We start from the raw sequence: 20,908 nt of genomic DNA on the forward strand, positions 1-20,908 counted from the left end.
TAAGACCACCATTATCCGAAACAAAGGAAAGGATATGCCATCTTAATATTCAAAAACCTTAAACTATCCTTGTACTCATTACTAAGAAAACTAGTAGTTATTGCCATCATATGACTGCTATCATCTTCTGAATAAACACCTATCAAAGCTATACTACATTACTTATCATTGTTTGCTAGCAAATGAATCTTAATAGTGTAACCAGAATATTTCAATAAGAAACTTGTATGCAGATAGTTAACACGAGACGCGAGTTCATTACATATTATTGATTGCTAGCAAATAAATCTTAGTACTTTGATTGCAGAACATTTCAAAAATAAACTTGTATAAAGGGCAGCCCGGTGCATTAAGCTCCCTATGTGTGGAGTTCAGGGAAGGGTCGGACCACAAAGGTCTATTGTACACAGCCTTACCCTGTATTTCTGCAAAAAGCGATTTTCACGGCTCGAACCCGTGACCTACTGTCACACGGCAGCAACTTTACCAGTTACGCCAAGGCTCCCCTTCAATTATCACAAGGCACAAAAAACTTTATATCCTGCCAACCTGCAGATAATTGACTCGAACCATAGTTTGTAAGAGAAGAATGAACAAGCTCCTTTATGTAATAACTTCCATTATACATATGTAAATTTGAATAAACACTTATCAAAGGAAATTAACTTCATTACATATCATTGTTTCCTAGCAAAAGAGTCTAAAAACTATATCAAGAACATATCAAAAAACAACTTTTACACAAACAGTTACCAGAAGACAAGCCACCAGCCTCATAGGCATGCTAGTTACCTCCTGGATTCCGATTCCAGGACAAATAAGTTGGATCTCCAAGTTGTCTTGGCTTAACAAGATATACAATCATAAAAGCCAAAGCCAAAAAGAAACACAATCCGCCAACTGTAAGATAAGCAATGCCAAGAAAATCATTCTTCCCACCAATCCAACTTGTTGTAGATAGCACAAGCTTCTTCTTCCCATCAAAACTATACGTGTTGTAATTGTTCTGCAACGTCACGTTTATAATTTCACCTTCCATAAGATCCCTCTCTATTTTCCCATATAACTTCCTAAATGTTGGAAGTGCAGCAGTTCTCATCCAAACAATTAAATCTTCTTGTTCACTCAAGGATACATTCGTTAAACTCCCACCTCCGATTAAAGTCCCATTCTGAAAGTTCGACGGAAAAACATCTTTCCCAAACTTATGATCCCTATCACTTTTCCAAGATATACCCTTTTTGTTCACAACCAATTCTTGATTGTTACTAGCAAATATATAAGTATCATTAAACAAACTCCAAGCTATTAATCCACAAGGCACAATTGGCTTACCATTAGCAAAATCTTCAGGCTCACAAGAACCTGTATCATCTACATTACTAGAACTTTTCAATTGTTGATCGCTTCGACTTTTCACATACCTACGATGATTCTGATAAAAATTCTCAAGTTGATAATACACATAAATTGGCTGTTCCATTTTCTTAGGCACTCTTAAAGTTCTAACACAAGTTTTATCTTGATTTTTATTTGTTATATATCCAATTTTGTCATTTGTTGAATTATTTGGTATACATTCAACATCATACCTATCAATAATTTCAACAACATCTCGAGAAGCTAAAAGGGAAACAAGACCAATTGGAATAAAAACAACACCAATAAGTAAAAGAATAGAAATCACCCATTTTGGTGTTAGGATTGGTTTACACGCTGGAAGTTCTTGTTGTGAGAATTTTGAATACTTTGGTCGCTTTGAATTTCTTCTAATTGTTGTATTTTCATCCGATCCAAACACTCCAGTGCTAGACGATGGATCGTTTGAGCTCATAATTTGAGTTGACTTTGCTGCGACTGAGTCTCAATCTCAAACAAGTTGGGTCAAACTATATGTTTGTGAATAATTCAGGAAAAATGAAAGGAAGAGTTTAGTTAGAGAGATGATTTAGAAGAGGAAGAGGGAATTTTTTTATGGGAATTATATGAAGGAATGGTTTATAGCTGTAAGTTTACTCGTTTTGATTTGTTTAATTCAAGAATGCCTGCTTTGACTTTGAATAGTATTATTATTTTCTTGATAAAAACGACGACGACTTAATCCACGTTTTTGTCTTCTAGAAAAGAAGGGGCGAAGATTACAAGGAAGGTTCTATGCTGAAGAGTAGGTATGAATTTATGATAGCGTAGGGGGTGGGCTGCCAAAGAGTAATTTCCTTGTTTTTTCTTCACATAACGTGGAGATATTTAATTCCCAATTAATGTTATGCTTATTTAAAATAGTTATTTTAAAATATTTATTATTTTTCAAAATTACTCTCTCCCGACTCTTTTACTTATTTTTTTTATTCTTTTACTTTGTTCAGTAAACAACCAACATATTTAATAGAGTTTCACAAGTAGGGTATATGAAGGATAGTGAGTATGCATCATTAATGCATTGCCTCTACATTTATGCAGAAATAAATGTTATTTCCGATAGATTATTGGCTCAATGCTATCATGCATAATCACAACAGTATAGTGAAAGACATGTAGAACAAATAACAACGTACTCAGTATAATCCACTTTAACAAATTAAGAGAGAGAGAAATATTATTTTTCAATTATACCGTTAGTATTAAGTAATTATTTTTAAACTAACTGAGTATTAATTAGTAGTCAAATTTAGATTTTCAAATATCATTAATATTTTTTAAATAGAGTACAAAATATAATGTGGACAAGTAAAATGGAATGGAGGAAGTAAGAAAGAATTAATATTCTTTCAATTTTAGCATTAGGTGTTCTATAAATGATAAAGAAGTGATTACTTTTTTTTTTTTGTTGGTAAGAGAGGAAACTCGCAGCCGTTACAATCTCTATCACAACCTCTGTCCTTCGGATGAACACTCTGTGATGAGCACTTTGTGCGTGATTACTTACTAATAAGTACTACTTATACATTTCGACAAATTTTATTTGGTGCAAATTGACACCCATATTTACGCGTAAGGAGAATATCAATGTAGAAGACGGACATAAATCGACATTTTACTTGAACTTAGGACCTTAGGTGGTGTTTCTTTGAAATTCTAAAAAATTGATTATTATATTTTATTTTATTTTTTGCAAAAACGTGTTTGCTTGAACTATCTTTTACATAGACTGGATTTTAAAAATTAAGTTTAATAATCTTCAAAAAAAACACAGCCCTTCTTTTGTTGCAAAAATATTGTTATTATTTTTGTATTTGTAAAATAATTTTGGAAAAAATAAAATAACATATAAACAGAAATGTAAAAGAAACAAAATTTAATCCGAACCCACTGAATTCACAGTGTTTCCTTAAGGAATTTAATCCCCTCCTAGTACCCAAGGTTGTGGATTATTTTCTCCTAAGATAGAACGAATTACACACTGATGTAGCGATACTTCAAAGATCGATAGCAAATCACACTTACTGTTGCTTTCTTTGTAGTTAAAACAATGCAGAAGAAAGGAAAATAAGTTAGAAATTCGTATGTTGGATTTAATGTTATCTATCCATTTTTTTTAAAAGGATAAATAACATTTCTGTTAATCCGTAGTCGAAGCCGAGCGAACAATGCAGAAGAAAGAAAGAGAAGTCAGAAATTCGTATGTTGGATTTAATGTTATTTATCCTTTTTTTTTAAACGGATAAATAACCGATGACGGCGGCGCGAGACTTGCTTTCTTCTTAACTCTTTAAGAGATAGAAGAAGTGTAATTGTATATATATACCCATCAAAACATTTTTCTCTTCCAATATGGGACAATGTCCATTTGTCAACGAGGGAAACTCATATATTTTCAATTTTCCTCAATTTCCCATTCACCCTCTTTTAAACTACATTTAAGCTTAAAAAACCAACAAATATCTCAAATAAGAAAACTGGCAAAAACTATTGTAGCCATTAGACTAAGGTTTCATTATATGTGAAAGAGCTATGACCAAAAGTCCAAAATTTGGAATCTCATGTTTGATAAATTATTGTGACTGAACATTAATCTGTTTGATGATATTGACTTTGTTAAATTCTTTCTTTGTTCAACTTCGCGCTACAGACCTAAAACCACAACCTTTATACATGGTTAAACCAAATTCAACAAACGAATTCTAGATGTTATGATTTTGTTGCTTTAGTGATGCAAAATTGTCTGCTACATCGTTTTAGCTTTGTTTATGCTATTAAGAAAAACAATATCTATAATATATAGTTTACTAAGTTACTCATATTAAATGCTTTTTGGAAATTCAGTAGTATTAAAAAGAATTGCTAATTTTTAATATTAAGGGTAGTTGGAAATAATTAACAAATTTAGTCTTGAATTTCTAAAATGGTAATTATTTTGGGATAAGTTTTTTGAACTAAAGCAATAATTAAAGATAATTTTTTTGAACTAAAGAAATAATTAAAATGGGACAGAAGGAGTATCGAGTAGAGAACGATTATTAAGTTATCTTTCTAATGTTATCTAAAAATTGGCACCTTTCCAGCAACCAATATTTTTACTTTATGGAAAGGAAAACCTCGTGTGACACCAATACAATATCAATTCTATTGTTCCCAAATCTTATACTCTCTCTCTCTCTCTCTCCTCATTTTAGTTGTCCACTTTTCGTTTGCATTACCTTCCAAAAAAAAAATGGAGTATGTCTTTTACAATTTTATTTGTAATAATGATAGTATTTTTGAAAGTCTTAAAAATGATTTGGGGGTTGAGTAGTTAAGAATAAGGGTAAAACCAAAAAAAAAAAAAAAAAAGGATTTATTTTCTCTTGATTTAGTATATTAGACAAGTAAAATTAAAAATATATTTTTAATATAATGGACAATTAAATCTTATAGATAAAAGTTTTGAAAAGTTTTTAAAAAACTTTCCAAAAGACTTTATAAAAATTTTATTAGGAAAAAACTACTCAAAGTATCACTCCATAAATAATTTCAACCAAAACTAGCCTAAAAATAAAATATTTTACCAAAAAAAGGCCCAAATATTATTTTAATCCAAACAATTTCAATTAATTTTATTTTTTAAAGCATACAGTAAGCTAAAGTGAGTTTCAGAGAATCGAGCATCTTAATTCAATTTAGAAATCACTATTAAACGTCAAATTGTTGGATTGGGTTGTGGGATTAAATAATGAACGTCATGGACATCCATTGAAGCTTGTTTAAGCTTGAATTCAAAAATTTGGATTTTCGAAATTAAAATTTATTCCGAGTGAGTATTGTTGGAATAAATTGGGTAAATAGGAGTGTGAATCTCAATTTTGGACGATTTAGTGGAGATTTTAGATGGTTTGGATTGAAATTTGAGCGAAATTTGAAGTACATAAGAATGACAAGATGAACATGGAAGAAGATGATATGTATATTTCACTGTGTATCTCCGTATATCTTTTTTGTATCACTTTTGTATTAAATATGTATGTGACGTCGTAGAGGAAGTTTTAAACTCGATTTTAACCACAAATTTTGACTCAAAACTAGTCCAAATCACCTCCAATCTCCCTCAAAGTTTGTATATTGACCCATCTATATGTTTTCAATGAATTTCAATCATATCCATTGAAAAATGTCCCTTTTTGCCTAGTTTTTTATATTGTATATTTTTTTTCTTTGTGTTTCATCTTTGCAATCTCATCCATAATTTTTTTTTTTATCTTCTAATGTTGTTGGCCACGGTTAAAATATGAAAGGAGATCTTTGCGTGTAATTCTTGGAAAGAAAGAATCCTTATTTATCTAGGTTTTTAATTTTTATATGTGCTTGACTATTTTTGGTAAGCATGTGATTAATGATTAGAGGTTGATAAATTTGTACTTATTTTGGACATTTTTATAAGATTACTTTTTTATAACCTTTCTATGGGCAAATGGGCAATATCTCCGCTGCCTACCCACAAGACAATTAATTGTAAGAGAGAAGACTAAGGTCTGAATTTGAACTTCATTTAAATTCAGACATTAAGTTAAGCTTTGACGGATTCCAGCTTCAGATCACATGTTAATTTTCAACGTGATATTCGTATGATTAAATTTGATTCTAAAGCGGCTTAAATTTAAAATTTTATAAATTTAGACTATTCATTAAATAATAGGGTCCTAAAATGGCTATTTGTGCAATTAGCGCGACAACAGGGCCGTGCAACGAAACTAAGAATGGGCTAACCCCAAAATTGAACTAAATGGGCTAGTACTACAGCAATAAAACTGATATTAGTCAAGTCCAGCCCAAAAGAGAACCTAAGTAAGAGCCCAGTATATAATAAATCCCTAATTCCCTCCGTTTTCCAATTAGGGTTTCAGAATCTAGGAGCAGCCTCTGCACCAAAAACAGCTTCCAGTAGCAGCAATGGGTGCGTATGCTCAATCTACTCTAAATTCGCAATTTGAATCCATTTTCAATGTTTTCTGATAATTTTTCTCCAAATTTTAGTGATTTCTTACACATAATAATATTCTAACTATGATATCTTCAATGATAAATTGAGCGTCAGATGATTCATATAGTATATCATAATAGTTCGCAATTGAGGTATAATTGATTGTTTGGTTGATTTTGTGTGATTTTTACGTATAAAATAGTTTTAACTTTGATGAATATGAATAGAGCGAAATTTATACCTAGGATTCATATAGTCGATATTTTAATTGATTTGGAATTGACGCGTAGTTGATTGATTGATTGATTGATTTTATTCATAAGGCTGATATCACTTTGGCTGATTATGTGATTGATGAAAATGCAGCAAGAATCAAGGTTCATGAGCTGAGGAACAAGACAAAGACTGAGCTACTGGCTCAGTTGAAGGATCTGAAGGCCGAGCTTGCCCTACTTCGTGTTGCTAAGGTCACCGGTGGTGCTCCTAACAAGCTCTCCAAAATGTATGCACTGCCTTTCTTTTTTTATGTGGTTGATTGGAATATTTGTTCGGAGTTGGTATGATTTTGCTTGAGATGTGTGTATTGCAAGTGATACATGTGATTGCATAAGCATACACAGGGGCGGAGGTAGAGTACGGGATGGGGGTTTGGCCGAACCCAATAGCTTTTGTTCAAACCATGTATTTGTCATAAGAAATTCATTGAAAATGTACAATTTATTAATTTAGAACCCACTAACTTAAAAAGATTACAATTCTGAACCCATAAGGTTCAAATCATAGTCCCGCCTCTGAGCCTACATAAGTAAACTTCTAGTGCATTAATGTCTTATATTGACCTTTATATGAAACTCTTTCTGTTTAGGATCTGTCGCAATATATTACAGTATCCACTTTTTTTGCTATTAATATTGTCTATGTCATTTGATTCAAAAAATTATTTTTGTATGATTATTTCTCAAGAATTATTTTATGTATGCGTCACTAAAGACCTACTAATACAAATGTGAAGCAATTAGTATGCTATTAATGGCTTGCAATAATGGAACCTTGTCTTGTCCATATCGGACCGAGACTAAGTAGCGATATTTATTGTCACAGCACCCAAGGAAAACTTCGTTGGAGGTGTCTTAGTAGAATCTATGCTAAAAAGAGAAATGCAAGGGCCCGGAAGCATTACTAACTACTTTCCAATACAAAAGTGGAACAATTAGTATGCTATTAATGGCTTGTGATATGAGAGAGTTATCTTGTTCATATATGAGTAAGACTTAGTATTGGCTTATTGTTGATTATTCTCACGGCACGCAGGAAAACCTTAGTTGGTGGTGTCTTTCTTAGTTTGGTGACCAAGCAATAGAATGAATCTTGAAAAGACAAATGCAAATGTGTCAGCTATTATGTGTTGTATGACTTTGTTTATACTTTTGACATTGACCGGTGGTGCTCCTAACAAGCTCTCCAAAATCAAGGTGGTAAGGTTGTCGATCGCACAGGTTCTGACTGTAATTTCGCAGAAGCAAAAAACTGCTCTTCGGGAAGCTTACAAGAACAAGAAGTACCTACCTCTTGACCTGCGCCCTAAGAAAACTAGGGCCATCCGCAAACGTTTGACCAAGCACCAGGTATCCTTGATTTTATCCTTCATTTGGTGTTTATGCACTTTGCACTAGTGAGCTTGTGGGCTCCTAATTTGGCAATGCAATATGCTACTCTTGGTTTTAAATGCTATTCTTCTTCTATCCTAGAAAGAATGACGCAATTGGTAGTTGGCGAGTTAAGTAATTTTTCTTTGCTACTATTGCTTAAAACATTTTTTCAAGTATTTCTAACTATACAAGTTTTGGATTTGCTTATAAATGCGGGTTACCAGTGGTTTTGTTTTCTAACTCCGTAATGTAAGGGGGTTTTGATGTTAAATGACGTGGCAGTTTTCTTCAATCCTGTCAGCAATATTTTTAGTTCTTTAACAACTAATGGTGTTAATTCATGTTCTTTATCCGTACAGGTGTCATTGAAGACTGAGAGAGAGAAGAAGAAGGAGATGTACTTCCCCATCCGAAAGTATGCCATCAAGGTGTAGGATAGGATCTACTTTGGCAGAGCCTTTTGTGTTTTGAATCAGAATATATTGGTGAAACTATTGAGCATGCAAATTTTGTTTAGCTTTATTTCGTTTGGCGCTTGTGACAACACATGACTGATATGGAGCTTAGTTCGTTCCAAGTTTCAAGTTTATTCTTATTTTATGTTGAGCACCCTGTTATCTTTGATCTAAAGGGTTTTAAAGCTTATTCACACTTAATTGGATAAATGATTGCTTGATCACATTGCAGTCCGCAAGTTGATCTCGCACTTGCATTTTGTCCTTTTAAGATTTTCTGATGCGCGTGTTAAATGCATGTCACGAGTTTGAATTTGTCGTGGACAATAGACGTAAATGGTGAAGAGTAGAGCGGTGAGAAGTTTTTGAAATGTGCCCCAACGTGCCCCAACTTGTACTTGGTGTTTCTCAGTTGATGAAAAAATATTCGTATGTACAAGCTGTGAAGTAACATGGTTTGACGTGGATTCTGCTATTGATGTTGTTGGAAAAAATGCCTATTGTTCGTGCCTTTTTTTTGTCTCAAGTAATTAAGTGCCTCGTTGATCAATAGGGAATGAGGGATAATGCTATTGCATACCAAGTTGAGATTGAATATCTTGTAAATATGGTTTACACAATGCAAAAGCTTCAACACATCAAATCTGTTTGTCATACCTTAGTCGTAGACTTGAGCCGATTAATGAGGGGAAAAAACTTTTTTAGTACCATAATAAAAAAGAAAAAAGGTTTTGAGATCTGAGATTATGACAGACATGCAGTCAACTGATTCTGCATTATACGTGCAATCCTCACATAAGATTTTCTTTTATTTTATGCCTAGCATTATTCAAGCATTAATTGAATTGGTCAAAAACATTTAGTCTAACATACGTATTATATTACAGCAATAATAGGGATTAGATGTGACCTACTTTTAGTGAACTAACTCGTGCTATTTTTACTTGATAAATAGCACAAATTAGTTTGTTCAACCAAGTTGACGTAGACATGATTACACGTATCCATGTGATTACTCATTAAAATAATGCAATCAAACATTTGCACAAGTAAAAAGAAATTCCATTTTGAGGGAGAAAAAAAACAAATACTTGCCTTGAAACGTATGCTTAAAATAAATATAATGAGAAATGTTATAATTGGATAATCAAGTTTAAAAATGCACGAGTAAGGTATTGTTGCTCAAACATAAAAACCAAGTATTCGGAGATTACCTACTCATTACTGAAATGGAAAAGAAAATGAACTTGTTTAATTCTGCTGTATTACATATCATGAAATTATCTTTTCCTTGAAATAAATTTCAACATTTGAAATTATTGGCTAGCAAAATACACCTCTTACAGAAGGAGCAATTTGACTGTAATTTCCCATTGGAAGTCCTTTTGATAAAGTGAAAGTCTTTTGATCGTTAAGGTTGCACTTATACTTCATATAAACTTGTTAGTCAACGTGGACTATTCATTCAAACATGAATATATGCTATTTAAGAAAAGCGATGGAAATTTAAAGTAAGGAGAAATACGAGCTGATTTTCTAGAAAACAAATATTTTCAACTGAAAAATAATATGTGTGGCCATGATAAAATGATCGCAACTGGAAAAACCATACTGGCAACCTCGTCAAGTTGTTTCCTTAGTCAAACTAATACATTACCTTGTAAAATGGGAAAATAAAAAATAATATAAACTGCAGAAATTCCATTCTTTTCTTTTTAATTCATGACAATAGGGATTTGTACAAATATTTCTATGAAAAAACGCAGAAGCATCTAATGAGGAAAGAGAGGTGGCTTGGCAGGTAAGAAATGGCTTGGGTACGGCCCTTCCCCAGACACCGTCTTTTAGAGTTTGTTTAGAAAGTCACCGTGTATAATTGAAGTAATTACTAGGGTTGTAATTAAATTATAATTACGACATCATGTTTGTTTGTTATAACGTAATTATAATGTAATTACAACCGTACTGTTTGGTTGCCCAAGTGTAACTACACGGTTAGATTAAATTGTAAACGAAGTAATTATCAAAACTTAAAAGTTAATAGAATAAATTAATGCCTATAAATTATTATTTTTTATAAGTATAAATGTATTAGATTTGGTATTTAAGATGCATATTTTTTTCTTGAATATACATTAATTAGTAATCATATATTTATAACTAATATTATAAAAATAATTAATATATATTTTTCAAATTAATAATATTTAGTTTAATTAATTATAAAAACTAAAAATATACGTTTTGTAAGAACGTCGTGGAATAGATGTTTGATAAAATAAATTAATATTTATAAATATTATAACATTATTCAAATGTTTGACAAAACTAATCTATCAATTCTAACTAAAAAATGAACAACATGCAATGTGAAATAACAAGCCAATACTACTAAAACAAGTAAATTGGACCCATAAATATAACACAATTTCAAAATCAAAAAATAATTTTAACATATGTCAAATTCCAACATAATAAAACTAAGTTCCAATACATCTTAAGACTAGAAAACATAATAACTTTATAACCTCATCCAACAACAAAATTCTACTCTAATGACATCACTCATTATATGCCAAATTTGTTAACGACTCAATATTTCTAATATTAGGTATAGTTTCAAAAACTAGAATTATAACAAAGTTACGCTAAATGAAGAAAATAAAACAAATAAGAAATAAAATATACGAGCAATTACATGTAATCACAAGAAGTAAAGGTAGAGAAACAAAAGATAAATAACACACAAAGAAAAATATATTTTAAAATTTAAAAGCAAAAATAAAAAAATAATGGAAATAATAAAAAGTTATAAAGAAAATAAATTAAAATAAAAACAAAAAGGAAAGAAACTAAAAAATAATCTTGTAATTACACAGTGTAATTAAGACCAATTCTCATCTCCCCTTGAGAATTGTAGAGTGTAATTACACCTCTTCAATTACACCCAATTTCATGCTGACCAAGTAATTACTTGGCCAGACAAACACGCCATAGTGATTCCTTGAGCCTAACTATGTATTTCCAATACCTTAGAAAACTGGTCGCAGCTTGCAGGGGAGCTTTCGTGCAACATAAAAAGCTACCACTAGTTATCAGGAAGTCACAGGTTCAAACCGTGAAAACAATCTTTTGAAAAAAATACAAGGTAATACACAATAGACTCAATATGGTCTGACTCTTTTCCAAACAACGCACATAGTGAGAGCTTTTGCACCAAGCTACCCATTTTTTTAATTCTATTTTAAGATGGATCATAGACTATAGAATTGGTTTGTAACCATATATTGGGATGACCAGTCAAACCAATGCCAACACATCCCTCATCTCAAAGGTCTGACATTTATTTTAATATTTTTGGTGGAGTTTTGTCAACACAATCTCAGTTCAAACAAGAACTAAATACATCTCCTAAATATATGCAATTGTCAACAAATTCAGCTATGGCCCTCTTTTACCTCAATAGTTTCAAGAAATTCAGTCTCTATCAAGTCCAATGAGTGCACAAAGTCAACTTTCACCTTTGCTCAATTAGGAACCGCAGCTCTTTCCTTTTCTATTTAAACAAACTTCCTAACATAACTGTTATCCATAGCTCAAATATTCACATTCCTATCTTTGCTACATTCTGTAAAATTCATCAAAATGGCAATTCTTGACATCTCTAAGAGAGAAGCATCGTCACCATCGACGCCAAGGCGAGCCAAGAAAAGCCTCTTCTCTTTCACCAAAACAAATTCATCCCTTTCTACATTTTCCAGTCATTTACCTCCTCCAACACCTTCACACACACTCTCCCAATCAATCATGGAGGAAAACATCGATAACGCTGAGACCATTATCAAAAGATGGGATCCCAAAGAATCCTCCTTTGAGAAATTCTGTTCACTTTTTCAAGAAGACAGAAAAGAAGCCAAAGAATTCATTCAATGTGTCAAAGACTTAAAAAGAGCTATGCACTTTCTTGTTATGGAGCATTCAACTTCTAACAAGCTTGTGCTAGCACATAACTTGATGCAAACAGCCATGAAAAGACTTGAGAAAGAATTCTATCAAATTTTGTCAACAAACAAGGAGCATTTAGATCCAGAATCAGTATCTAAGTCTAGTCAATCCTCACACTTATCACAATCAATTGCAGTTGATTCACAAGAAGATGAAACTGGCTCTGAAAATGAGATTCAGGCAGTTGTTGAATCCATATCCGAGGTTGAACGGCTTTCTGTACTAGCTATGTCTGATCTCAACCTGATTGCAGATTGTATGGTTGGTTCTGGTTATGCAAAAGAGTGTGTGAAGATCTACAAAATTATAAGAAAGTCAATCGTGGACGGAGGCCTCTATCGTCTTGGGATTGAATCACGTAGCTCGGCTTATATTAACGGGAAGAATTCAGATGCTCTTGAGCATCAAGTCAAGCACTGGATAAATGCAGTGGAAGTTGCAGTGAAAACATTCTTCTATGGAGAGAGGTTTCTGTGTGATCATGTGTTCTCAGCCTCCAACACAATCAGAGAAACATGTTTCACTGATATAGCAAAAGAAGGTGGAATCAATCTGTTTAGATTTCCAGAGGTTATTGCAAAATCCAAGAAATCACCTGAAAATATTTTCTTTTTAATGGACTTGCATGAAAAAATCTCAGAACTCTTGCCTGAGATTGAATCAATCTTTTCGTATGAATCAATCTCAGCAGTCAAAGTGCAAGCCCTATCCACCCTTCACAAACTTAAGGCCTCAATCCAAACAACTCTCTCTGATTTTGAGTCGTCGATCCAGAAGAATTCCTTAAGAACACCAATTCCTGGTGGTGGGATTCATCCATTGACCAATTCTGTTTTAGATTATGTATGTTCACTGGCCAACTACAGCGGAGTCCTCTCTGATATAATTTGTGACTCTGCCCCCGCAGCACAATCGCCATTTCCTGAATCTTACTTCGACAGTCCATCAGCCAACGAGACGCCAACTTCAGCAGTATCTGCTAGACTTGCTTGGATCATCCTTGTCCTCCTTTGCAAGCTCGACAGCAAAGCTAAGCTTTATAATGACGTCGCTTTATCCTATCTTTTCCTAGCTAACAATCTCCAATTCGTTATCGAGAAGGTTCGTACAAGTGTACTCAAGTGTCTTCTAGGAGATGATTGGATATCAAAGCTTGAGAGAAAGGAAAAACTATATGCAACAAACTACGAAAATGTGGCTTGGAATAAGGTGTTTTTGTGCCTGCCTGAAAGTTTGGATCCATCAGTTTCCCCTGATATAATAAAGGAACATTTCAGAAAATTCAACACAGCTTTTGACGAATCATACCAGAAACAAAAATCTTGGGTGGTTCCAGATGGAAAGCTACGAGACGAGATCAAAGTGTCAATAGCAAGAAAACTAGTACCTGCTTATCGAGATTTCTATGATTACTATATGATAGTATTGAGTGGGGAAAAGAATTTGGAGGTCTTAGTAAGATTTTCTCCTGATAATATAGGGAATTACTTGTCAGATTTGTTTCATGAAACTGTGCCGTTAGGGAGTTTATTGTCAGCATCAACATTGCCAAACTCCTGTGTTTGGCAATGTCTTTCTTAATTTGCTCATGGTCATTGCCAAGATCTGGACATAACCATTTTGGTGAATAATGTATACTAAGTACTACAATTTCTTGATTTCAATACAAAATTTCTCTCCCTGGAAAAGCTACCAATGTTGCTCCCCGCTCCCCCCCACCCCACCCCAAAACAAAACAAACGCACACACGTAGAGAGTAGAACAATCCTTCAACTATAAGTAGTAGCGCCTGCTATGCAGATTATGCAATATTAATCAGACTGCTAAATAATGATAAAAGCATGGAATATCACCAAACAATTTCTTAAGGGATACTATTTGCTTTACCACCCAAGTCCATATGGTTACTTTGCATTCAGACTATATAAACTGCCCAAGTTGCTATTTTGCCAAATGAACCTTTCTGGTGAAAATTTCACTGGATATTTATCAGATTTCAAAGGAAGCTTGGCTAAAAAGGGTATTGGATAAAGGCTGGAAATTAGAGAATGAAGTTGAATGTTATTTAGCATTCCTAAAATGTCACTTGGCATAAGTACCAGAAGTACTTGTTAGATACTGGTTATTGAAACTTAACAATTTTTTGAGACCAAAAAACGGAAGCAGAGTCATGCGACCTATTAGGAAGATTGTAACAAGCACATAAACCTAATTCTGTGTAATTTAAGTTTTGAAATAACAAATTACTACAAGATAAAGTGTGGAAGGGGTGTGAATGAAATGTCATCCAGATGTAATAGAAGAGCGCATATCATTAAACTTAAACCTTTATACCCGAATTGAAATATGCATCTTCAAATGCACTTATCAGGATATAAGCTCTATGACATCCAAGTTGGATTGAAATGTCACCAGTTTGACTTTCATTATGTATGTTTGACTTTGATATGAAGAATAATATACACTACAGATAGAAGATATTAAAACTTGTTAGCAGGTGTCATATGACAAGCAAACTCTTCTCCTGACTGAGGAATATATTGGCATTTGCCAACATGTTCAAATGCAGAGAACACGTAAATTAGAGTTTTACTCAAACAGAAATCACATTCTTCACCAACACCTATTTGTTTTAGTTAACAACGGTGTTTGGGACAGTTTACGTGCCTCGACTATTTCACCAAGGACATGATACCTCCCACCCAGGGGCGGTTCTAAGGCTTTAGGGTGAGGCCATTGCCTTAGGCCCCCAAATTTTGAAGGCCCCCAAATTTATTTTAAATTCTTATTATTATTGTTACTATTATATACTATATAATTTATATAAATAATTAGAATAAAGAAAAGTGTTACAGTATATTTTTTGTTACTTGATTGAGGTTATTTTATACAATAAATTTATAAATTATGAAATTTTCTTCGCTCATTAATTAGTATATTTGCTTCACTCTTCAATTTTAATTTTATCTTTTATATATAGGAATTAAGTTATGTATATCGACAACATAATAAATTTCTTTTATAATGTTCTCTGAAACAACATGAACACAAAAGCACCCATGCACCAATTTTCTTTTAGTGTAATTCGACATACTATATTAGGTTATTTGCAATTTATTTTAGATATTCACCCATAAGTGCTACTTAATAGAATGAACTACAATCACCGTTTAAATTGATCAGATGGAGTAAATATTTTTTACACCGTCAATACTCAAAACTTAAGTTATTACGTTATGTACGTTTATTTTATTTTTTTCTTGTTTGTGATGATAGCCGAATCAAAATTTTCACTTAGTTTTGGATCTCAATATTCGATAGTCCACCGTTTTATTTTTTGTGCTCTTTTTCCTAATTTTTTTTGAAATTCGTTTTTTTGTCTTAAATGATTTATTTGTTATTTAAAAAGTAAATTTTGTTGTTAGCGTAAATATTTTATAAAATACATTTAAGGGCCTCTGAATATGGTTTCGCCTTATGCCACAAGATCTGTTGAGCCGACCCTACTCCCACCTGCACATATACCGTGTAACTTTGCCTGCCAAGGCTTAACGATGAGAAGAATCACCTAGTGTTTTTCCTCAACTGCAATTTGCACCATAGCCTTTCATGAATTTCATCCCACTTCATTGACCACTAAGTGACACCCTTGGGTGCAATTGTTGCCTTGACACTCTTTACATGTATTAATTGAAATATCAAGAAAAGATTGAGAAAAGACCATGCAGAATTTAAACCCAGACTTTTGGCAGAATGATTGTCTCACAATGTTGGACATATAACAAAGCAGTGATAAAATTATATTACCTCACTGCATACCGATTATATGGGGCGATTTCCACGTCGAATTGTTTCTTAAACCAAACAATTCGAAAGGTCATTCTAATACATAGTGGGAATCCAATAACTTTTATGTACAAGTAGGAACATAAATTTTAAGGATAAGAAGAGTTCAACAAGTTGGGAATTTTCTGGTTCATTGAAGATCAAAGGTCATTTCAATACATAATGGGAATTCAACAACTTTTATGCCCAAGTACAAACATAGATTTTAATGATAAGAGGAGTTCAACAAGTTGGCAATTTTCTGGTTCATGAAAATTAGCTAGATCAGTATCACCTCAATTATGAACAAGAGTAATGTGAACGTTAAAAGAAATAGTGAAACTTCGAGGTAAGACGTTGTTTAGGATTTCAGTATATGAGCAGCAGATCACGTCCAATCTCTAAATATAGTTTAGATTTATCTATATCAAGACTTTTAAATTATGAGAGTTACTTAAGATTGTCTTGAATTGTATACTGACAAAGCTACCAGCCATGAATAAACATTATTGCTGTACAACTAAAAATGAAGTATCTTCTCCTTCCTAAGTTGATGTCCAGATCAATATCCACCGTTTGGAACTTCATACATTTCACTTACCATGAAAAGTAACACGAGACTCACTTTTCCCTTGTCTACATAACTTTTATTATGCTCTGTTTGAACTAAGAAATGAAACAGTGAATGGTAAGTTTTCTCTCTTTCTTTTTTCCACAATCATTTATTTTAATTGATGGCACATGATTATCATGCCATTGATAAGCTACTGAAGAGTTCATTTATTTCAACAGACTTTTAACTCTTTGTTTTTATAATCGAGAAATTTGTTGTTTCTTGTTTTGAGACTCGCTAGATAATGAACCAGTCACTCTATTTTTCTCCACTTAAATACCAGGTCCCGAGTTGTTCCGTTGATGGTTGAACTAAAACTGTGAGGATAATAAGCCTTCAACTCATTTGGCATCAAATAAACATTTTCCCATGATACATTGCCAAATTAGTTCTATTTTGGATAAGTACAAATTCCAGCAGATTAATAGTCATGCTTGGCCAAACTTCTAAAATTAGCTTATCTTGAAAAGTTTTTTTTTTTTTCTTAAGGTGCTTTAAAAAAGAGTACTTTTTCGGTGAAAAACACTTTGCGTTTGGCTAATAAACAACAACAATTAGTGTTTGATCATACTTTTAGAAACTACTTCTATATTTTTCTCAAAAGCGCTTTTCTAAAAGTTGTTGGCGAGAGCTATTTTTTTCTATTTCTCAAAAAATGTTTGCTTATAATCAAAAATATTTTTTTTTTCTAGAAACTCGGCCAAACAAATCAACTTTGAAAAATAAAAGAAAAAGTATTTTGGTATTGGAGAAGCTTGGCCAAAAAAGGCTATAAATTCCTGATACAGGCTCATCTACTTCCCTTAATCTCGGTCTATATTCAAAATACAAAATTAATCTAATTGCTACCAATTTCTAAGCCTCAATACGAATTAAATTTGCAAAATCAAAGAAGAAAGGACAGGGAGGAGGAACAAGCCTGCTAATATTGTGCCTGAACTGAACCGATCGATAACCAGCTAAATCCAGCCAGAGCTCCCAAAACCACTGCCGGTTGTGCATATAATGCGAGCTTTTGGATAGAGCTATATATAAGTGATGAAAACTGTTTAATAATAGTCTAATATAACCACTATTTTAACATCCTCAAACTTAAGGGACCATTTTAGTCAAAGTAATATCTTCTTTTCAGATTTTTACTGAGTGGTAAGTTGTTGCTTGCCCATCTATTTTGACCAGAGTCAGCCTTCTAAGCAAAATTTATAATTGTGCCCTCTAATTTCTCAAAATGTTAAAAAGAAACCCTTGTCACTTCCCACTTTGGTCCCATACTTTTTGTCCATGGCAACGAGGATGATTTAGTTTAAAGGTGACAAACGGGTGGGCCAGGCCGATAAATAAGTGACCTGGGCCGGGTTTCGAGTTTTACGAACCGGGCTTAATGGGTCCAGTCCCATCCGGTCAAAAAATGAACCGGAACGGTTCCGCGCCTAAGGGGCCGGACCGAGCCGATTTTTTTTTTTTTTTTTTTTTTGCATTTTGTATAACTAAAGTAAAAATATAAAACAAAAAAATAATCTTATAAAAAGAGTGTTTGAATAAAGGATGCAAAGACTTTAAAATTCATATATTTGAATATTTCATTAAGAATTTAAGATAATAGAATACAATGAAGACTTTATTATTAAATTTTTGTATTAAATAATAGAATACATTAAATATTTCATCAAACTTGCAAATTAAAGTTTACATTTAACAATAATTAAATTAATAAAAAAAAGTAAATTCAAAGTTTAATTATTAAATATAAATCTAGAACTTCAAAGGGTTTGCATTGCCTTAGTAAGTTCTTCATAATCAATATGACCTTCTTGGCCATCTTTTGGAGTGTTAAATTCAAAAGTTTTCATAGTTTCATTTCAAATTTTCATTACATAATAATACTATAAATTAATCTAACAAACTAAAACATTAAGCATAATACGTCAAATAATTTTAAAATAACAGAAATTGTCTCAAATCAACTTAAAATCTTAAATACGAATTTTTGGAGGACGCTCAAGACAACTTTTCATATGCCTCCTTAAACATCATGTGCCCTCCCACAAGATTTAAGACTCGACCATAGTTCTTGCACTTTACTCTGTGAACTTCATCATTTTCTTCAATTACCTCAAAGTGTTCACAAACATATGAGCGCACTCTAGAATCACGGGGCATGATTTAACTTGAATTGAGAATTTGAGTTTGAGAAATGAGAGATGACTGGAGAAATGAAGAAGAGGGGGAGGAGTGTATTTATAGTTTTTCAAAATGCTAAATTAGTAATTACAAAATGTGTTATTTTTTAAAATAATTGCCCAAAAAGGGCTATTCTTGCAAAATATCCGTTGGGCAACTGTAAAATTGGAAGTTGACCGTTACCAACGGTCAAACGAATTTTTTTTAAAAAAAAAAAAGAAAAAAAAATCATTATTGAACCGGGCCGGCTAACAGTGATTTTTCTTGACCGGGTTTGACCGGTCCGGTTAACCGAATTCTTTTTATACGGACCAACCCCCCAAACCCAGCCTACCCGGCCCCCTAACTACCGGTCCGGGGGTCAACCCGGCCTGTTAAACATGCTTAATTTAGTAGTAATCCTTACTCCATTACCTTCAAACTACGAGTGAAGTGTTCGAGTCACATTTGAGAAGAAATAATGACATTGTTTTATCGCTCGTTTGGCGGTAAACTCTATTTTTATTTTTCGTGATATTCGCTAAGCATATTTAATAGTAAATATATAAAGATATGTATTTTTGATCCCTTTACATAGAAATAATGTTATATTTAGATTACTTTTACGATTATATTACTAATATGATCTGAGTTGTGTATAGCTACGGGAAGTAGTACGTTAGGCTTTATTAGTAGTAAAGACTAAGTGGTTAAGTTTGTTATAGAATTAAGGAGTTTAACAGTTTGGTCATTTACTCATTTACACTTAAGTCCATTAGTTTTATCACTTTACTTTCGAGTCCATCTTCCTAGTAAGGAGATATATGTATCAGATTGAGCTCATTTGGAAATATATAGAAGATGAATTCTGCTCTCTCCTCATCTTAGTTCCTTAATTCTTTTAATTTTTGTTTGTTATTCTCAAGTTACATCAGTGGTATTAGAGCACTTTCCGGCTCTATGGAGGATTCATAATGTCTGGTGAAATCAAAGAGGTGTTAAATCGACTGGATCGAGTGGCAATTGAGGTGGCCAACGTTAATCTCCGACAGAACCATCTAGAATCCGCGAATGAAAAGGCTTTTCGTGAACTAAAAGAAATACTTTCGGCGGGTTATAACTCCGGTAAGGGCAAGGAAGCGAGTTCAACAGTAGTGAATCAAGCTGATATGCACTCACCCACCGATGGGCCATACGATTTGTGTGTGAAATCCAGTTACTACCCAAAATTTTAGTTCCCCAAACTCCAAAATTCCAAATACAACTCAAATTCCATTTACCCAGCTCCAGAATGTGTCGTCCACTTCCATTCCCCCTTTGGGGACCATTCAAAACATCAATTCCAGCCAACAATTTAGCATTGTATCATCACCCACCCTAGCTACTGGCTTGCACCCTATTACTGCTGCTCACTCTCTATCTGTCCCATATCATGGGTTAACTGCTCCTATAACTTTTCAAAACCAATTGAACCTAGCCTTATTTCCTCAATATCACACTTAGATGACATGAGCTAATGGTCAGGTTTCCTGCTCAATTCCCTGCTCACTGACCAATCCTACTCACGCCCCTATATTTCACAACTCCACCCCCACCCCCACCCCTCACCCCCAAATATGGCTCCAATTGCCCCATTGTCACCCGTCTATCTACCTTATCACTTCAATGGCCAGCCACATATCCAACAGTCACATGCACTTTTGAGGCAGTATATGATTGGTTTTCCTAGGTTTAATGGGAATGGGTTTCAAGATTGGTAGTACCGGGTGGAGCAGTTCTTTGCAATGGATGAGGTTCTCACCATGAG

The 20,908-nt window shown here is 33.2% G+C and overlaps 2 protein-coding genes and 1 long non-coding RNA gene across 3 annotated transcripts; 2 read left to right on the top strand and 1 right to left on the bottom strand.

Moving 5' to 3' along the window:
- Positions 1-575: 575 nt before the first annotated feature.
- On the bottom strand, positions 576-2,013 carry LOC107759228 (ALA-interacting subunit 1-like). Its single transcript, XM_016577113.2, has one exon. The coding sequence runs from the start codon at positions 1,832-1,834 to the stop codon at positions 785-787; it is 1,050 nt and encodes a 349-aa protein (XP_016432599.1). The 5' UTR covers positions 1,835-2,013; the 3' UTR covers positions 576-784.
- Positions 2,014-7,841: 5,828 nt separating this feature from the next.
- Positions 7,842-8,667, top strand: LOC142167808 (uncharacterized). Its single transcript, XR_012697942.1, has 2 exons — positions 7,842-8,019; positions 8,403-8,667. It is a non-coding gene; the product is annotated as an uncharacterized LOC142167808 (long non-coding RNA).
- Positions 8,668-10,907: 2,240 nt separating this feature from the next.
- Positions 10,908-14,213, top strand: LOC107759230 (exocyst complex component EXO70H1-like). Its single transcript, XM_016577115.2, has one exon. The coding sequence runs from the start codon at positions 12,144-12,146 to the stop codon at positions 14,082-14,084; it is 1,941 nt and encodes a 646-aa protein (XP_016432601.2). The 5' UTR covers positions 10,908-12,143; the 3' UTR covers positions 14,085-14,213.
- The last annotated feature ends 6,695 nt before the right edge of the window (positions 14,214-20,908 follow it).

The sequence above is a fragment of the Nicotiana tabacum genome, chromosome 13 (genome assembly GCF_000715075.1).
Source record: "Nicotiana tabacum cultivar K326 chromosome 13, ASM71507v2, whole genome shotgun sequence".
In the NCBI taxonomy this organism is placed as follows: Eukaryota; Viridiplantae; Streptophyta; class Magnoliopsida; order Solanales; family Solanaceae; genus Nicotiana; species Nicotiana tabacum.

Coding starts and splice junctions, on each gene's coding strand:
- LOC107759230 (XM_016577115.2), top strand. CDS start 12,144: ATGGCAATTCTTGACATCTCTAAGAGAGAAGCATCGTCACCATCGACG.
- LOC107759228 (XM_016577113.2), bottom strand. CDS start 1,834: ATGAGCTCAAACGATCCATCGTCTAGCACTGGAGTGTTTGGATCGGAT.